The sequence below is a fragment of the Vanessa cardui genome, chromosome 18 (genome assembly GCF_905220365.1).
Source record: "Vanessa cardui chromosome 18, ilVanCard2.1, whole genome shotgun sequence".
NCBI classification, from domain to species: Eukaryota; Metazoa; Arthropoda; class Insecta; order Lepidoptera; family Nymphalidae; genus Vanessa; species Vanessa cardui.
The window spans coordinates 6,320,787-6,341,644 of record NC_061140.1 but is presented as its reverse complement, the minus strand read 5'-3'; the positions used below and the strand labels follow the sequence as shown (position 1 = coordinate 6,341,644).

Sequence of the window (20,858 nt, the reverse complement as noted above, 5' to 3'; positions counted from 1 at the left end):
TAAATATATTTAACATTATGTTCCTTTGTTATTACCATTCTTTATGATATTAATATTCCTTGTCCGCAGGTAACGCGCCGTGTATACTCAACTGCCGTCCGCGCGGCCAACAATTCTACGCTTCGTTAGCGCTCGTCGCCGACGGCACTCCTTGCACGAAACCTGGATATCGTGCTATATGTGTACAAGGCTCTTGTAAGGTAAGTTTATCTAAATACATATTTTTTACGATATATTATAAATACTGTTTACCAAAGCTCAGTTTGTTTCGCCTAATTTGCATAGCGCCATCTATCGGTGAGTAGCAAAAACATTTAAATCATCATTGGATAGAGATCCGAAATGTTATAATTATTATTGGAACAATATAAAAATTGTTTATAACAATATAAAAACAAAATATTTTTTTTATATTTTGTAATTTTTTTTATAAATCAACAAACAGATATTAGGTATTTGAATGTGTCATTTCACTTTTCGCTTATTGAAACTGAATTTTCATAATTTTAAAATGAATACATAAATATCCTGTTTTTCATAATATATTAATGACAAAAAGACCAATATTAAAACTCTAATATAATTTTGTACCTCAATATTATTATTTAAAAACTTATTTCACCAGGTGTTATAATTTTTAAAAAAATTAGGAGAAATTGGAAAAGGTCAATTAAAAAAAAAACTATATTATCATGTCGTACGATTTGGGGCACAGCGAAACTTCTTAATGTACCTATATGAAACAACTGCCAATTAGACCTCCGAACCGTTACTGAATATTACCTAACAACAAAACAGAATTTTTAACATCCCGATCCAATATTACAAACAATACCTGAATAATCTGTCTCCTTGTGTGCAAGTCAAAATCAAAAAGTCTTTCATTTAAATACGCTCATGAAAGAACTTTTAAATCGTCTTACTGTTACATAGTGTAATTAATTGTAAAGCTACCCTCGCTTCGTTAAATAGTTACCGAAAAGAACAACCAAGAAACTCAGTGCTTCTCTTTCCCACAATCATAATTACAGAGTATGTCAGTAAAGTACAACTATATTTTAATACGTCGTGCTTAGAAATCAATAAATACTTAGTTCACGCTATTATATCTTAGCATAACTTATTTATTTGTTTGTTTTTGTAATGAGATTTAAATTTTTAATAGGCCAAGTTAAGTTTCTAGTCCGCGGCACATACAGACCCGTGTACATAATATATATAGATATAGATATAGATAGGTAGATATCCTTCAAGTTACATTGTACAAGTGATTACATTCTCGATTTATATGACTACCTAAAGTTATAATTTAAATGCTACTTTCCAAACGACTTCAACATTAGTAGTCAATGATTAGTAATTGCAAAGTTTCTTATCAAGACAGAAGCAATCGGTCCGTACGCCTGTGCAGCACATAAATTATATACTTAGCTAGATAAATAGTATACAATTTACTTTTCATCCACTCGATATTAGCATATCAACTAAATAACTCACCAGTTGAGACAGGTCTTGTAAAAATTATAAGTTACTTGAAGATTTCATTTTGCTATGAGAAATTTTGTTACTAAATCATTCAGCTACATAAGCCCCAAAAGTAGCAACGCTCAGAAAAATATTAAACGTTTAAATATCGAACAATAAAATATAAAGAAAAAAGTAAAAAACGAATCGGCTCTAAATTTAAAATATCTAACAGATATTGAATATATTTTCACAAAAAACGGTAACTACACGCATGTTTTTTTTGTTTGAATTACCTTAAACCTCTACGCATTTATAGCATTGTGTCAACATCTGATTGTTATTCTAATCCAGATCGAGCAGGTAAGTTTTAACGTTAGATTGCCATCTAACCTTCACATTATTTATGGACCAGCCAGTACTTTAATCCGATGCTGATAACAACCGGGATCAAGGACTTTACGTACTCTACGAATCACGACTAAAGTACATATAGATACATACATATAGATAGGTATCTCAGTGTACTGAGTTACAAAGGAAAAAATAATATAATATATTACTTACCTTACCTGTACAAAAGAAAGTAGAAAAAAGAATAGTTTGTCAGCCCAACAATGTGATGATGCAAATCAAAAATCAAAATATACTTTATTCAAGTAAGCTTTTACAAGCAGTTTTGAATCGTCATTTAACTATATTAAGTGAAGCTACCACCGGTATATAGATTCTACCGAGAAGAACAGACAAGAAACTCACTAGTGACACTTGTTAGTTCAATAAAAATATTTATGTATATAATAATATTCCCTGCCTGGAAGCCACCAATATTTTGATTACTTTCATTGACAATGTACATACTATGTATAATCGAAGATAAAATTTATTATTGATGATTTTAGCGACAATCGGATTCTGACAAATAAAATATAACATTGCAGGGCAATTGTGATTAATAATCGAGTTATGGAATTTAATTTTCACCATTCATTGAGAGATATTCGTCAAAATTGCCTGCAGAATACGATATATGTAAACATTCAGTGCATACAGTGACGGCCTGTTAGTTCCCACTGCTGGGCTAGGACCTTATCTAACTTTGACTGAAATATTTGGAGCATATTTCACCTCACTGTTTCAATGCGGGTTAGTGAATAAAAGTGGCAGATTTTCTTTAAAATTGGACATAATCAGTTTCCTTATTTGTCTTTTTTATTCAGAATTGTTACCTGGAGCGTATTTAAGCGTGCTGAGCTGTTTTAATTTTATAAAATTAGGAAATAATAATATTAATATAGTATGTACTTAAAGTACGTAATATACCTAGATTACAAGGAAGATTTATATGAGTAAGAATTTAAATATTTTTATTACATAAATAGTTATCTTCGAAATGATTTCTTCTTGCAATAATTTGTGATAAAATATAATATTTCTTACTTTTGCGGTATTAGATCTGATTTGTAGTGGTGCGGGCGTGACCGGGCTGTCGAGATTGGCACGTATACCCACAGCGCGGTGTGGCCTAGAGCCATACATCGTGTGAGTTGAGACCCCACAATTTATATTAATAACTTGAAATACGCTCTCGTCTAAATAATTTATTTCTCACAATATTTTCCTTTACTCGTTTATTTTTAAATATCTAGTGATTGGAGCGGTCTGTACAAATAAATAAACATTTAGTAAACAACAGATTCTATATATTAGTACAAAACAAGTTTAGTTTATTTCATATATTCTTAGAAACACTAAAAACTTACTTTGTAAGAAAATAAATATAGTTATAAAATATATTCTATAAGCTAAATGTTTTGTTCTCGTTTTACTTACTATTATCATGACGATATTGTCGAACGAATTTAATTAAGAGATCACTCAAACGACCATGATATAAGCTAGGTACTTTAAAATAAGATTGTGAAATGAAAATGAAAACATTTTTTGGGATTATTTTTCATGAAACGTTGTCATTATTGAAAGGTATATAACACATTATATTAAAAACTTATGGCATATATTTATGGAGTGTAATTATATAAAGTAACGAACGATAAATAGCTCACAAAAAATATTTGGTAAATGTGATCATACAATATCAAAACACAGATCACAATGTCCTAAATGCCTATAACCTCATATAAAGGAAAATAATTCCAAATACTATTTGTATGAAAAACAACTGATCTAGTGATTTTGGAAAAAAAAGATGAAAGAAGAAGAAGAATATTTTTTTTTAATTTTTAAGAAGCGTTACATGCTTATTTATAGTCAAAAATCTACCACCGATGCAGAAACAATTATCTCCTGAGAGGAACCGGCGACAGAAACTTGGCATTTATACTAGTATATAATATATATATATATATATATATATATATATATATATATATATATATATATATATATATTCTAGTATAAATACAAAGAACACTATTAATCCTAGTATCGACTAAAATGTAATTTGTATATAATTTCATATAGAGACAGCTTGACCCCTGGATAAGTTCTAAGGTTGAATACTCATATGCAATATCCGATGACATTTTGATCAGATCGATATTAAATAGTAATGATAAACACATACCAAATATGGTAAACTACACTACTATGGCCTAACCATGAAACTATTATATACGTTGTCATGGTTACACAATAAGCCATAAAGTATGTAGTGTGTATGTAAGGGAAGTTTTGCAGATGTGATTATAGTAAAGTAAAGTAACATCCTGTAAATTACCCACTGCTGGGCTATGGCCTCCTCATCTCTATTAAGAAGAGGGTTTGGAACATATTCCACCACGCTGTTGCAATGCGGGTTGGTGGAATGCACATGTGGCAGAATTTCGATGAATTTAGACACATGCAGGTTTCTTCACGATCTTTTCCTACACCGCCGAGCCCGGGATGATTTATAAACATTAATTAAGCACATATATGTAGTGGTGCTTGACTGGGTTTGAAACCGAAATCATCGGTTAAGATGCACATGTTCTAACCACTGAGCCATCTCGGCTACATGTGATCATAATTATATGACAATAAGTAACCCGTGTGCTATTCTAGAAAATGATATGTCACTGTGCTAGAATTTATTCAGAATCCTTTAGCCGTTCTGGGGTGATTGGTTAACATGCATACATCTTTCGAACAAATTGCACAAAATACTGCTTATACCCGTACAAGTTCCACAGCTATTGTCGTAACTATGACAAAGGTTCATTCCTATTTTAAATTGCTTCCAAAGTACTATATTTAGGACAATATCGCTTTAAAATTCGTTTCGTGATTTAAGTGACAATCGTAACAGCAATAAATAAATACGCAAACAACAGTTACGAAGATGCTGGTTCGAAATAAATCCTTGCATTTCCAGCACCAGCCATTTAGACCTCTGAGATTTATCGCTTGACTTCATTTTCTTGATGAATGGAAGATCAATATACAATGGCTAAGGATTCCGTGGCGATCTATAGCAATTCACAACAATTACTGTCAAATACTACTAATATATTGTACCGTTAGAGCCTCAAGCTATGGTAAGTGTGGTCTATTTTATAGTAAAATAAGTCAAAATACCTACTATACTATTCCAGATTTATACACTGGGGCAGTGACCTCAGCAATTTACAATACGCAGATACACATACAATACTATATAACCTATAACAAGACTAGTACAACAACAATAGCAGCCTGTAAATTTCCCACTACTAAGCTAAGACCTCCTCTGCCTTTGAGAAAATCTTTGGAACATATTCCACCACGCTGTTCCAATGCCTTTTCCTTCATCGCCGAGCACAAGATGAATTATAAACACAAATTAAGCACATGAATATTCAGTGCTTGCCTGGGTTTGAACCCGCAACCATCGGTTAAGATACACGCTAACCATTGGACCATCCCGTCTAAGACTAATACGTTACGTTACAATTAACTCACTTACAGCTCAAACCGAAACGTACATACAAATTATTGCGGTTTATTGGTTTAATAATTGACTATCGGGTAATATCTACCAAGGCTTGCACAAGCCATCATCAAACGTTAGAGTGTAATAGTAAGTAAAGTAAAAATGTGCATGCATTAAATTATCATACTTCTAATATAAGGTTTGCTCTCATCTTGAGAAGGAGCTTAAAGTATGTATACCGCATATGCAGGTTTATTTACATTTAGTGCCTGGGTATTCGAAAATACTAAATCCTATTTCATTCCAACTATTTTCATTTGTATTCCGTGTTGAAAATAAAAATATAATATTGGTCAACATCACATACATTACTCTGACCCCAATGTTAGCAGTTTGCACTTGTGCTATCGAAAATCAGAAGTAACGACGGTACCACAAACACCCAGGCCCAAGACCATATACAAAACTAATGAACTATTTCTACAATGACTAACCGTGTACACACATCATTTATATTCAAACACGGAGGCCGTCAAAAATGGTTTTGGTGACCTAATAATATATTATAATATACACACTAATTTATTTATTTAAGGTAAACTTTTTTATCTATAAACATTATACCAAAACGCGAAATTATCGTTTTTACTTTCGCATAAAAGTCTGAAATAGCGCATAGGAAAAATCTGTAACCTGCGCAAACATGTGGACGATAACTAGTTCAAATTATTTTATACTGTATACATTTATACGCGAAAATAGCTCCGGTGTATCTAAGACTAAAGCAGATGATAGCGAATTTCACACAAACAACATTCCTTGTGCGGTAATGTGCCGCAGATGGGTTATCTGACTCCGAACGCTTGACTCACTACGGCCAGATACAGTTTCTATAATATCGTAAGTATGATAAAATTATTCGGAACATTTTGCGAGTTCCGAAATTTATTTCGAATTAGATATAGACTATTCAAAATTTTTCTTTCTCTTATTAAATTTAAACTTATATAATAATCGAACTTAAGATATCAATACAAATATAAAAAAATAACTCACAGATAACCTAAACTATTGTGCTAAGTAAAATCTTATTTTACAGTACGTTAAAGGCACAAATGTTTTAGAGAAATATTTTTGTCATACTTATAATCGCGTTTTAGGGTGTTGGTTGTCATGTGTCAGGAAAAAAATAGCTTTGTCCTTTTTTGGAGTTCAAGTTTGCTTCATACCAAATTACATCAAATTTGCTCTTGCGATTTGATCGTGAAAACGCGACAGACAGACACACAGGCAGAATTAATTTCACGATTATAATATTAATATAGATTGAGACACAGATTTATTAAAGAAATTAGTAACTCATATTACCTCGTACAATAAAAACAGTTTACAATAATAAATTCACATTGCTCCTATTAATTGATATCTATCTAAAGATAACAACATACTGAGGTGGTTTATCTGTTCGTTTGTCTTTCTCATAACAATTGATACAAACATGTGAAAATACATTGATTAAATAATTATGATCATAAAAGCAACACCTTACGAAAACTTCGTTCACACGGATCACTTGGAAAACGTGTATGTGACAAAATTAAACAATACTGTATTCACATGTATAGTACGACACAACTTAGATTTAGCATTGGCAAAATTCGTAAAACCGATCATATCCGAATTGAGTACGCTATCCCAAATTATCAATATTTATTTCTCATGCGAATAAGATCTTTGCACAAACGTGATAACTTGTAATATCATATGACCTAATATATTCGTCAATTTGACACGTCGATTTACATGCACTTGCTTTCACTGAAGCGAGAATCTATAGCGACACTATAGCGTCGAATGGCGCGATAGGGAGCTATTTCTATTGGTTGTGTAAATCGGCAGTAATCGGTTTTATTTTCATTCCATTGCATTTTCCGATGCTACATCTAATTTGTGTCGTACTATACATTGTGCTATTCTATAAATGTCACACTTCAGCGCACACATTAACGGTGACTTATAATTTAATGATCGGGATTAAGTAGCTTGGTGAGGTATGAGCATGAAATGGAGCTCGTGGGCTACCTAAAAGTTCAAGCATGCTTCATACCAAATTTCACCAAATCAGCTGTGATTTAGTGAAAGCGCAACAGACGAAGAGGTAGTCATAGTTGCTTCTTATAAATGCAATACAGTTTTAGTGTTGATGTTGATTATAAAATTTTACCAATGTAAACGAAGATAACCTTTTTTTACTTGGTGGTAGGGCTTTGTGCAAGCCCGTCTGAGTAGGTACCACCCACTCATCAGTTATTCTACCGCCAAATAACAGTACTCAGTATTGTTGTGTTCATTGTCTATGGATGGGTGGGTCACTTACTATCAGGTGGCCCATATGCTCGTCCGTCAACCTACACCATATAAATAGCTTAAATAAAAAAAATTGTATTCAAGTGAGCCATTGTAAGCACTTTTGAATATTCAGAATGTAATTGAGATGAATCGGCCAGAAAATCTAGAACCCAAAACTTGATTTTAGATTATTTTGATTACGATACTTAATTTTTCATTACAAAATAATTGTTTATCAAAATCAATTATAACATAACAATTGAACGGAATAAACAATAATTATACAATGCACGATTGCAAGGGATTTTTGTACAAGAAAATTTGGCCGATAGCGAAAACTTGAGGTACAGCGGCAGTAATTTTATTGAGAGCAGGAAACAACTTATGAATATTTATAGTATGCTAACTAACAGTCGACAGTAATACCAGTTTGTGACAGTTTCACTGTTTTTCCTTCAAGTAAGTTTTATACAAGAAGAAGAGAGTTAAGAGTCTATATTTATTTAGGAATCATTTCTCTTAATTTGTTTAAGCATCGAGAGAAGACACTACAAAATAATAAAAAATGAAATAAATTTAACGGGCTATCTTTATTATCTACATGTGTGTAGTTTAAAGAAATTAATTCTTATTCATACAATTTTTTCACATTCATACAAATGTGCCTTTGAGTTGGTCACTATTTTTTTTGACAAGTAATCTAGACATAGAAAATATAATCTAAGTAATAATTATCGTTATATTGTATAAAACGAAGTCGCTTACCGCTGATGTCCCTATGTATGCTTCGATCTTTAAAATTGCAAAACAAATTTCGATGCGGCTTTTTCTATATAGTGAGATTCAGTGATAATATATATACATTATAGCAAGTTAAAGTAAAAGAAGCAAGTTAAAGTATATTTAGTATCAGCACTGCACCCGTGCGTAGCCGGAGCGGATTGCTAATTTCTTATAAAAAATATTTTTAAATCTCTCAATTTACGTACTAAAATATAATACAGTAGTGTTGTTATACTCTCTTAAAAAAACTAATAAATAATAAAAAACTACTCGTCCAGACTTCGTACAGGTAAATTAGTAAATTATCTTATCCCAACCTAAATTTTAATCAATGAAATCTGTAAACATTCACTAACCGGGCTATTCTTCCGGACTGTGGCAAAGCGTCGTACAACTTCCCGTATATTTTTACATGCTTTATTCAAATATCACGTAATATCTCCAAAACGACTGGTCCAAAACAATAAATATAAAGTAAGTAAGTATTAATACTTTATGACATTTGATGTTGATTGATTCAGGGAATGTATATTTTTTAAACCTTTAATGTTATTTATATAGTATAATAATAATGTGTATGCTGTTGCTGACTTCTATGTACATTTTTGAGACATACAAATGTCTCCTATAAAGGTTTTCGAAGTTAACCTAGAAGTTATAGATTAAAAAAATATAGATCATAAAAAAACGCGAAAGTTATATAGTGAGTAAGTCGTTTTTGCAAGAAAACAGAAAAAATAATAACAACAAAAAAGTTTACTTCTATAAGATTAGTTTGACTGTAAAGTACATTTCAAAATATTAAACTAAATATACCTATTTCATATGGTCGATAAAAAAATAAACAATTTTTTTAAAAATTATATTGGCAAAGTAATTCGCGCTCATGAACCAAAGATAGACTTCATAACGTTAATAAATCAATGGCAGGCAGTATTGTGGCAAACAAAAGCAGTAACGATAAATAATATTATTCAATATTGTATTCCCATTAATATATGAACTTCCTTTGGCGTTATCAATTACATCCGCTCTCAGACTCAGCGCTTTAAATCGCTTCCGTGAGCTTAAAACATCCTTAAGGCTATTATAATGTCTATCTTAATATTTCAACTGTTTTGTTCATAAATTATCGGCAATTATGTGAATAATTTGATTAAATTATTAACATAATTTTAAAATGTACGGTGTATGTAAATGTGTATGGTTTTAATAACGTTATGATTTTATCGACAAATGCTCGACAATTTCATTAAGATCGGCTGCCATCAATGTGAAACTAATATAATAATTAATAATAATAACTTAATATTGAAAGTTTTTATTTTATAAGTTGGCAACATTGAGGATCAGTAAAAAAATCTTTACAAAAATAATTGACTTATAAAATGAAAAAAGGTGAACTATAATCGAATTAAATAGTAAAGCTATATCATATTTTATTTTGAAATATAACAATATAGAAGTTGGTATGTTCTGTATTTAAAAATGAAAAATAATGAAAACTATTTCTAGTTTTATATTAAAAAAGTATTATAAAGTTCAATGCTACGCAGTAATCGTGCACATATTCACGTACGCATTGTAAATATTTCTCTTAATAGTAAACCGGCTGTACTATTTTTATCCGAACTTGTTTATATTTAAAAAAAAAAAAAAACAAACAAAAATATTCGCGTCCCAATTAACGAACATGTGTCTAACAATACGAAACAGGCTGTATATATTGTAAAAAGTATACTTCTTTCCCAGGGAGCGAATGAAAGAATGTTCTCATTACGACATAATAGTGATGAATTTCAAATTGAAATGTATCGAGTCGCATAATGAAAGGGCAGCTGTTTGTGGGGCGACAAATTAATTGTAGCTAATCACAAAGCGGCGCTCTTGATGTGGGACTCTCGTTAGTCGCCTACGTCTGCTTATTAGAGAGCTGCTGGTTTAATACCATCTCTGTACCTCTAATATCACGTTATTATGTAATTCAGATCGGAATAGAAGCTGTCTTCGTTCGTAATAGCTTTAGTTCGATTTTAAATTCGTTTCATTGAAAAGAGATATGCAATTTTTGTAGAACATGAATAACTTTATTAATATATGAGTTAGTTGTCGCACGCAGTTCTGCTCGCGTTTTAGATGGTTGGTTGTCATGTGCTAGGCAAAAAAGTAGCCTATGAAACTCCCTTAGTGTTCAAGTTTGCTTAATTTTTTTTTAATTTTTAACTATTAACGGCTTTCATAGTTCATACATATAGTTGGTTCAAAGATTGATGAATTATAAGATTTGATTATGCAAATCGTATAATTGTTTATTGTTATCTTATATGGATTTAAAATTTCCTTTTATACATAAATAATATATGTACATTAATATTATAAATGTGAATGTAATGTTAATGGTTAGCGGACGAGCATATGAGCCACCTGATGGTAAGTGGTCATCATCACCCATAGACAATGACGCGGTAAGAAATATTAACTATTCCTTACATCGTCAATGCGCCACCAACCTTGGGAACTAAGATGCTATGTCCCTTGTGCCTGTAATTACACTGGCTCATGGCTCATTTACCCATCAAACCGGAACACAAGAATACTGCGTATTGTTCAGCGGTAGAATATCTGATGAGTGGGTGGTACCTACCCAGGCGGGCTTGCACAAAGCCCTACCACCAAGTAAACACACCAACTTCACACCAAATTTCATAGAATTCGGTTCATTGGTGTGATCGTGAAAGAACACAGACGGACAAACATACAGACAAAGATACTTTCACATTTTTAACATTAGTATAGAAGTATAAATAATAATTGCTTGTTAATAGATATTGAAACTGGCCGCAGGAACTGGGAAGTGAAACAACAACAGTACATCTCCATCGTCATTTAAATCTCTTCTCGAAAATAACTGCTTCCAGTATAAATTGAATGTATATTGATTTAGTTTTATTTCAATTAGACATTGCAAAAAATTCGTTAAGTGTTATATAATTTCCAGCGCATGCAAATAGGTGATAAATTAAACGCTACTTAAACTTTATTACCTAATTTCATACGAAGCTGTCGTATTTTATGACGCGATATTTCATAAGTAAAGTTGAAAGTATCTCCTGTGCTCTCCCATTCATCACAGCGGTACTTCGGAACGGACGTCAATATTTATCTATGCAAAATTATAAGTATTAGTGTAGTACCGCAATTGATACGCGAAGTAACGGTGTGCTCTTCGGAAGCTATACGTTTCATTATTAATATAAACCGTTACGAAGCATAGTTGATCCCTAGTTGATCCAGTGATCTGTAATGAGGCAGTGCACTATTAACGGCTTTCATAGTTCATACATATACTTGGTTCAAAGATTGATGAATTATAAGACTTGATTATGCAAATCGTATAATTGTTTATTGTTATCTTATGTGGATTTTAAAAAATCCGTTTATACATAAATAATAATTGTATGTTAATATTATAAATGTGAAAGTAACACTGTTTGTCTGTTCTTACCAAATCAATGAAATTAGTTGAAATTTGCTATGAAGCAAACTTGAACTTCAAGAAATAAAATACGCTACTTTTTCTGCCATCCTTAGTTATTCCAACCCCTTAAACGCAAGTGAAACCGCGGGCTACAATTAGTTTCCTGTAATACACTTTAGAAATTATTGTAATAGGATTGTATTGGGTAAGACATTCTGACGAAACCTTCATATTTTAAAAAGTAATTCTGACATTTCCAAGCCGTAGAGAAACGACTTGATACTGCAGATTTTCCAAACATGAATATTATCATATTGTCTATTGCAATCGAAGACTAAAATAATCTATACTAATATCAGAAATGGGAAACTGCCTGTGCTTGCTTTTTCACGGCTAAACCACTGAACCGAGTTCTACGAAATTTGCTGTGAAGCCTAACAACAAAAACAATTTATAAATACAAACTGGTACTAAGTGGTCCCAAGATTCACGCGTTATATCCACGCCATACCGGCTGTTACGATGAGTATTAATTCAAAAATGATTACATATAATTTTGATTGTAAGATGTACATCGTTAGTGTAATAAATATTTTTAACGTGTATGATCTCTAAAGGGCACCAGTGTGGAGCGTGACTCCGATCAGAGTGACTAATTGGTAAATTACATCGACGATTTGGCGTCAGCGAACATGACACGTGCGTTAGTAGAACAACTAAAAGATTAGATGAATCGTTGAAGTTAACTCGTTCGGAAATATAACTCACTAGTAGTCGCCTGCGGCTCCGCTCGTGTATTTTTATTTTATTTAATTTACTACATCCACAGGCTCGCAGATGCCCGTGCCTTTTTTACATTTTATATTGAATATTTTGGCGTTTTATATTTTATACTAAACATCAGCAGATCTTCGCTGGAAATCATTTTTATCGTCTTCTTGGGAGACGCGGCCCACACTGACATTTTTTTTAATGTTTTAAAGTAATAAATACAAAATCTATAATAAATAATATATATTAACAATATGTAGCAGTATATGTGTTATTCGTATTACTATAGTCCAGCGGCTCCTGGTCCGCGCTTGATCCGAGAGAGCACGGCCTCGGCGACTCTGATGTCGCGTTTATGTATAGATGTCTTGAGGCTGTGCTCTAGGATGGTCCTTTCTGAAGCACCCGCCGCTCGTGTATTAGGACATGGGTTGTCATGTGTTAGGCAAAAAAGTAGTAATAGTATGTCTTTTCTTGGAATTCTAGCTTCATACCAGATCAAATTCGGTTCAGAGGTTTGGTCATGAAAGAACGACATACAGAATTACTTTCTCATTTATAATATTAATATAGATTAGCACGCCGTTTACATTTTCGTGCCTTTATATATATGACGCTAAATTATATATAAAAATCAAATTAACAGTATGTGTTAAGTATGAATGGTTTAAGGTAATCCCTGGTCCTGATCTGATTTCAAAACTTACTGTATCCAATATAAATTCAATTGACGCAGACATTATGTATTTTTTTTTCTTGGTGGCAATCATAAAAATCGAGATATATTTTTTTATAAATTTATTTTTTGTGTATTGCTTTTCTACTTCTTTCACAACATTAATAAAAAAAAGATAGAATATATTCTAAATTTGAATATTTCGAACAAGAATTTTTCTAGTAGGTAATTTGGTAAATTAGCTATCGTTGACATTAATATGTAAGTATTTTAAGTGTATATTTAGCTCATAAATCTGTTCCCTTCTCACCCCACTAGGAAGTAAATTTATACAGGTTGTAACGGCACTCGTAAAGACAATGGAAACGTTAGTTCTAAACGTGTCTATCTGCGATTGTGATCGGAGATGGACTCAATCGAACCCAGGCTTAAACACAAGCGATTTAAACTTGAAAATGAAAATAGATGCTTTTAAAATACGATGTTTAAATATTTTATAAGATTTTTTAATGTTATCTATATAAATGGAATGGATACGGACTAACGTATATATACTCCAATACTTCTTCCAACATGGAGGCGAAACATATATGACATTTTGAGGAATATTTCATTAATGAAGTTTTCATGAATATTCAAATGCAAGTGTTTTATTTATTAAAAAAAATCTGTCCATATAATATAACCAGCAACAAGCTTCATCTGAAATTTATTAAATTCTATAATATTCATAAAAGAAGTCCATGTAAGCGGTATAATTTTAAAGACGGTAATAATATTACGATCGAAAGTGCTATAACGTTATAGCTCGGTTCAATTTAATTGAAAATGTGTAACGGATAATTTATAAGTACTTACGCTAAAAATACTGAAGAAAAGACAAGGTAATTGATTAATTATTACAACAACATTAAATTAACTTTTCTTACAATAATGTGATCTTTAATTTTGAAGTTAACATCCCCCTGATATACATGAAGGCTTTATGTCAACAGACTAGTATGCTTAGACTGTATTATAATGAATTAATAAGGTTATAATGATATTTATATTACAATTATATATTTAATAAACTCATATTTTATTAGAGTATCCGATTTCATAAAAGCATAATCGATTTTGAAATGTCATTGCATTGGTGTATGGATGTATAAAATATTACAAGATGTTTTCCCGCGCAAACGGATTATTAAAAAAACAAAAGAGTGTAGATGTTTATATCTATATTGATATCTTCGTGTAGGTCTACAATATACTTACCCTTTCGAAAGCTATCCAAAAATATAAATCGTTGAAAAGTAGTTAATTTAGTCGATAACTGTATCCGCAAATTTCGTATAATAGAGATATTAAATTCATGAAATTAAATGATATGACAGTTCAACGGGCGGCCACATTTGACGTTTACCGGTGCGTTCAGAAAGTGAGTTCCAAATAATGATTTCGTACGGTAGCTAGTATATTTATTTATATTTGTTTAGTTATATTCATTACGTTCAAGCAAAGCTGGGTTTGCGCCTAGTTATTTAATAATATCTTTATTCAGTAAGTCAGGTAAGAATAGATTTTTATTCATATTTTTTTTTGTATTAAGGCAACGTCAAAAAAGAAAGAGTGATTATTTGAAAATCTCAAAAAAATTCAATCGTCATATCATATACCCACATCTGAAACGAAAATTATTGACAACCATTTAAACGAATGCATTTGTTTAACAACAGTCATCAATCTCTATAAACCTCTAACTTAAGCGAACTATTGTTGCATATTTGTTTTTATTCCCATTCCGTAACAGATTCTCACTATAATAAAATCATTATCTTTAATACTGTGTCATATTAGTATATTTAATATTGCAACCGACCATTTTATGTACATAAAAGTAATATTTACATTTAAGAATAAAGTAATTACTGTTATAGCTACGCTATTACATTTAATGTAGAGCCTAGGTCAAAGGTCTATCTTGAAAACTATTCCTAATAAAAATAAATATACGATGCGATATAAATATATTATTCCTTATAAAAAAAAGCATCCAATATAAATATGCGATTTCACTTTGCTTAGGTATTAATAAGCTAAATCTATATTTATACAGATATGAATTTTAGAAAAACATACTAACAAATAGGCTAGTTCATCTCAAAACACTGGTAGAAAAGAATGTACCTAATATATAAGAAATTTAAATTCGTTATAACCGACGAACTTTATAAAATATGTACATGATGCTTAAATTAATTATTATTATTATTCGTCCCTCAATTACACAAAAAATAAAGTAAATAATACCCTGAGCTGGAATAATTGTCGGTTGCGAAGCTACGATTTCGTAAATATCGTTATTTTCACTGTTCGTAATTCAGAGATTGCTTCAGACCTTACAGAGTGACTTAGAAAGCACGTATTTGCTAATTCCATACATACTAAATTCCTAAGAAAACGCTGCGTCAATCTAAGTTTTATTTTATTAATACTTGCTTTCAAATAATTTATATCCTGATGTTTATAAGCAAGGAATAAGAGAGTGGCGTAAATTCGGAAGTACTTTATTGGTTCAATCCTTTGTTCGACTCGATGTCAAATAAAAACGAAGAAGTTTTTTGTACTGAAAATATATCATTAAACGCTTAGTCAATATTTTACGCAGAGTTCCGCCCTAGTGTTCTTTGTGTTTATTATTTGAGAACACACAATGAACGATTATTTATGGATTTGTCATGGACATATATTAAGATATTTTTATCAGTATCTATACTAATATTATGAAGAGGTAATATTTGTTATTTGTTGAAATTTATATCGTATCATTTTCTTTATTAATAAAATGCACCTGTGCAAAGTACGAGATACTAGTTTACCGATATTTTTTTTTGGAATAACAACTATGTATATTGCAAAAAATAAAGCGTTCGTTTTTTTTAAACGCGCTAATATTATCTAATCAGTACCTTTTAAAACAATCAGCTTGCATTCGATGTACAGTTTCATAATGTTCTTATATAAATACACTAAATTATATTATAATAAAGCGAAGAGGAACTTAGCTGACTTTCATTGTTTCCATTTCGACAACTGTCATTTGAAGGATAATACTTTAATAAGATTTCTCTTGTAAAAACGGATCTGCTTTGATTTAAGACTATTTTTGAATCAAACAACAACAACAGCCTGTAAATTGATCACTGCTGCGCCTCTGCTCCCTTTAAGGAGAAGGTTTGGAACATACTCCAACACGCTGTTCCAATGCGGGTTGGTTACACATGTGGCAGAATCTCTATGAAATTAAACACATGCAGGTTTCCTCACGATGTTTTCCTACACCTCCGAGCACGAGATGAATAATAAACACAAATTAATCACATGAATAATCAGTGGTGCTTGCCTGGGTTTGAACCCGCAATAATCGGTTAAAATACACGCGTTCTAATCACTGAGCCATCTCTGCACTTTTGAATAAATCTATGTGTTCCGATGATTCAGATCGAGTAAGTTAATCGACTAAGATCGATTCGTCTCAATAATCAATTAATAGTTTCTGTCGCGTGTAATAATAATATTCCTAATTAAAGGCGGCACTGGTTTATATCTGTCTGACTGGCTTGTATCGCGTCGAGATATCGCTTTGTGCCCAACATGTCACTATAAACACGTCATTCGCACATGGACATAGTCACTATAGTATGCCAAAAATATTTGTTACTTCACAGAGCTTAACAAGAACTAAATTATTAGTTTGGATGGTGAGTGAGTCAGTGTGCACAGGCAAAAGGGAAATCACGTCTCAGTAACCAATGCTTTGGTGTTGTGAGAAAATCGTCGAAATTTCCTATTTCTACTTTACTCGTTACTTTCAGGTGGCCCTTGTATCCCCCTGACTATCTTTTAAAAACAAAAGCGAATTAAGTATGACTAGAACTTGAAAAGAAAAATATTTTCCATTGTTTTTATGAGCACATTGTTAAAAAAAAAACACTACTAAAAAGAGAATATAAACAAAGGACCATGAAAATCTACGTCTTCTGCGAAAGTAATTGTCATCCCAATAAACACTAATTGTAATCATCGAACACAAGCCTAATTACAAACAAAAGTCTCCCCTTCAACCTTTCAATCTACCATTCATTAAGCTATTCTCTCTCAATCAACAGATCCACGTATTACTATTGAACTACTACTACTAATGATTTTGAGTTCACTAATAAATATTTAAAGCCAGTCCTATAGGTCTCATCTGAAATGTTTCATCACTATTACATAATATATGTTGAGATCATTTCTTGTGTTTAAACATAAACATTATTCATATATATTCAATGTGCTAACTGCTTCTACATTCATATAACGATCATTACGTATAAAAGTAATATTCAGAATATAAAGTACTGCTTATAAAATAGAATTTCATCATGATACAGTCATCCTGAATTACATTATGTTTAACTCTTATAGTCAGATAGGAAGGTAGTCCAATATGACTTTATTTTCGTACCGTCAAGCCCCACGATGTTGCAGATGTCCATGGGCGGTGGTTATCACTTTCCAATAGGTGAGCCTCCTACTCGTTTGCCCACTATGACATAAAAAATGACTGCAAATTATGTGTGGATGATACCCAGAATTTTTTAAGCAGAAAAAAATGAAACAAATTTCCCTCTAGATTTACTATGCACGATAGATCAATATAATTAAACATATTAGCGCTACTGTTGGTACTAAAACTAGTATGTCAAAGCACTATTCATTACATTTAATGTATATAATGATTATTTACTATTTTCGTGTTAACTAATATATAAATTAATAATTACGAATTTAATGATTACTTACGACCTTTTCGACTTTAATAGTGATATTATTTATACTATTACCGGTATTGCGAATGAAATTACTATTTTTAAAAATAGAATGCTGAATCTAATTGGACAAGTTTATCTTTCGATATATATTACTATGGACAAAAACTAACCAGGCCTCCTGTCACCAGAGGAGGCAATTAGGGGAGGTGCATACATTTATTGTAGGTTTTTGCAATAGGTACGCCAAGGTCGAAGTGTTTCAACGGCAAATGAGATAAAAAACATTATTTCCAATAAGAGATGAATATCTGGAATTCACAATTCCAAGCGATTATGATTTTTACAATTACTATTTTTAATCCTTATATATATACATAGGTATAGTTAAGGCCTCATAGTTAATAATACTTATGTAAATAATAATATTAATATAATTTAACAATATATTTTTATTTGCACTAATAAATAGGTCATAAATTAAACCATTTTTCTATTCTAGCTAGTATCCAGTTTTCATAACGCAGTACGCAGTATAAAAAACAATTATTTTTCAATTAACAAACATTTTTCCTAATATTATAAAAAGACAAAAGTGAAACACTTAAAACGTTTTAGCGACAGCATATTAACGCTATTGTTAGCGAAATTCCGAATAACATTGTTTTAACGACCCAATCAAAATGTTTACCTTTAACATACCAGCGATGTCACAGAAATATGTCACTTTTGCATACAAGACAAACGTACAATGAGATAAGATAAGAGTGACAGATAGCGAACCAATTAAATGTTTTTCACGACGTCTGTGACAAGCGACATAATTAGGATTTAACACAAATAATATTTCGATGAAAAAAAATTAAGCAAACAATACCCGCTACGCACTACCAATCAATCAACGTGCTTTGCCTTATTATTGCAGAACTAATAATTTTCAACGATATTAAAGTTATTAATGCATTATTTATATAATTAATTCATATCTCGACTTCACTAAAAATAATCTCAATATGTGTGATAAAGAACCAAGATGGTACAGTGTTAGAACGCGTGTATCTTAACCGATGATTACGGATGCAAACCTAGGCACCGCTGCGTTTTCATGTGCCTAATTTGGGTTTATAATTCATCACGTGCTCAGCGATGAAGGAAAATATCGAAACCTACATGTGTCTTGAACGAAATTTTGTCACATGAAACCATCCTCATTGAAGCCGCGTTGTGAAATATGCTCCAAACTTTCTCAAAAGGACAGGAAGTCATAGCCCAGCAGTGGATAATTTAAAGGCTGTTGTGTGATGAAAGTAAAACCGTTCTACAAGAATAATTTAAACAAATGTTACATAAATACCTCACTTAAATTTGACCTTGAAGTTTTACTCATAACGCTTAGATAAGTCGTAATTCAAAAACATGCCTTAACAACGGTCCATATGACACGATGGTGCTCCGATGACTAACACATACAGATGGTACTATGAACTTTACTAGTGACTCGCCCCGTATTCGCACGAGATCAAACTATTTTATGTACTTCATGTAGGTATATATATATATTTACCACACAGCACACATAACAATATAACTTTCAACTAATGTTTTTTTTTAGAACTTGTTTTTTAGTTCTGGTTATACCCTACATACAAACAAACAAATATCTTTATAAAATTAGTAGATATGGATAATTATTTTCGCAGGTATAATTATTTAGCTACCAAAATACACCAAGATTTTTTTTATCTTTTTGATGGATTAGTTTTAAAGATTAATTATTTAAAAAATATTTCATTGGTCTCTATTGCGTGTTTTTTCAACGCGTAGCAAGTAGTGTCTCCGTTATCATATTATTACATAATTAGGTTTGGAATCCTGTAAGGATATCAAAGATTGTCGAATTCGAATTATATTTTCTACCAGGGAATCAAAAAGATTACGAATATTTACTCGTTTCTATCAATTAAAAGTTTTTATTTCTATCAATTTAACTAAAAGTGTGAAACTAAGCAAGTTTAGCAAGCAACCAATAGGCATAGGTTATGATAAAATCTAAAAAAGAAGATGGTGAGTGAACTTTATACGCGTGTGAAGTTCTTCTTCTTTGTCATAATTGATACAAGTTTTTAATTAGGTGCATGTACATATTATAAAAGTAAAGTTTTCTTTTTTTACCACTAGTATATTGCCATTTATATTATCTATAGTAGTAATATATTGCCAATACAAGTACATTTTACAGCCAAATAGTTGTCACTTCACTTGCGTTTAATTGGTTGATCATCAGGTATTCGATAAAAAAGCCTGTCTTTTTTAGGAGTCCAAACTTTCTCGCTATACATTAATGTAGATATACCTAAATCATCCTTCCAAAGTCAGATGCATGGTTTGTCAATGGCGTACGCATTCCATAAGGCGATCGTCATGTCTGCTTGTTTGTTCGCCATAAGCGTAAACAAAACGGTTCATTTATACTTGGCTCGTAACAGGCATTACGGCATATTCTTCATATAACATAACTGTGCTCTAATTGCTCTGATTCACCTAGCTAGATTACCAAGCAGTTATTTGGCTTATTTATAACTCGATACTTCATTGCGTTAATCTGGTAAACGTCATCAAATGAAA

At 31.5% G+C, this 20,858-nt stretch overlaps 1 protein-coding gene across 1 annotated transcript in view; it reads left to right on the top strand.

Annotated features, from left to right (window-relative positions):
- Nucleotides 1-20,858, top strand: part of LOC124537255 (thrombospondin type-1 domain-containing protein 4-like) — a 159,054-nt gene that overhangs the window by 95,146 nt on the left and 43,050 nt on the right. Inside the window, exon 7 of the mRNA XM_047114029.1 lies at nt 70-200. Within this exon, the coding sequence (XP_046969985.1) occupies nt 70-200 (131 nt within the window). The remainder of the gene's footprint in view (nt 1-69; nt 201-20,858) is intronic.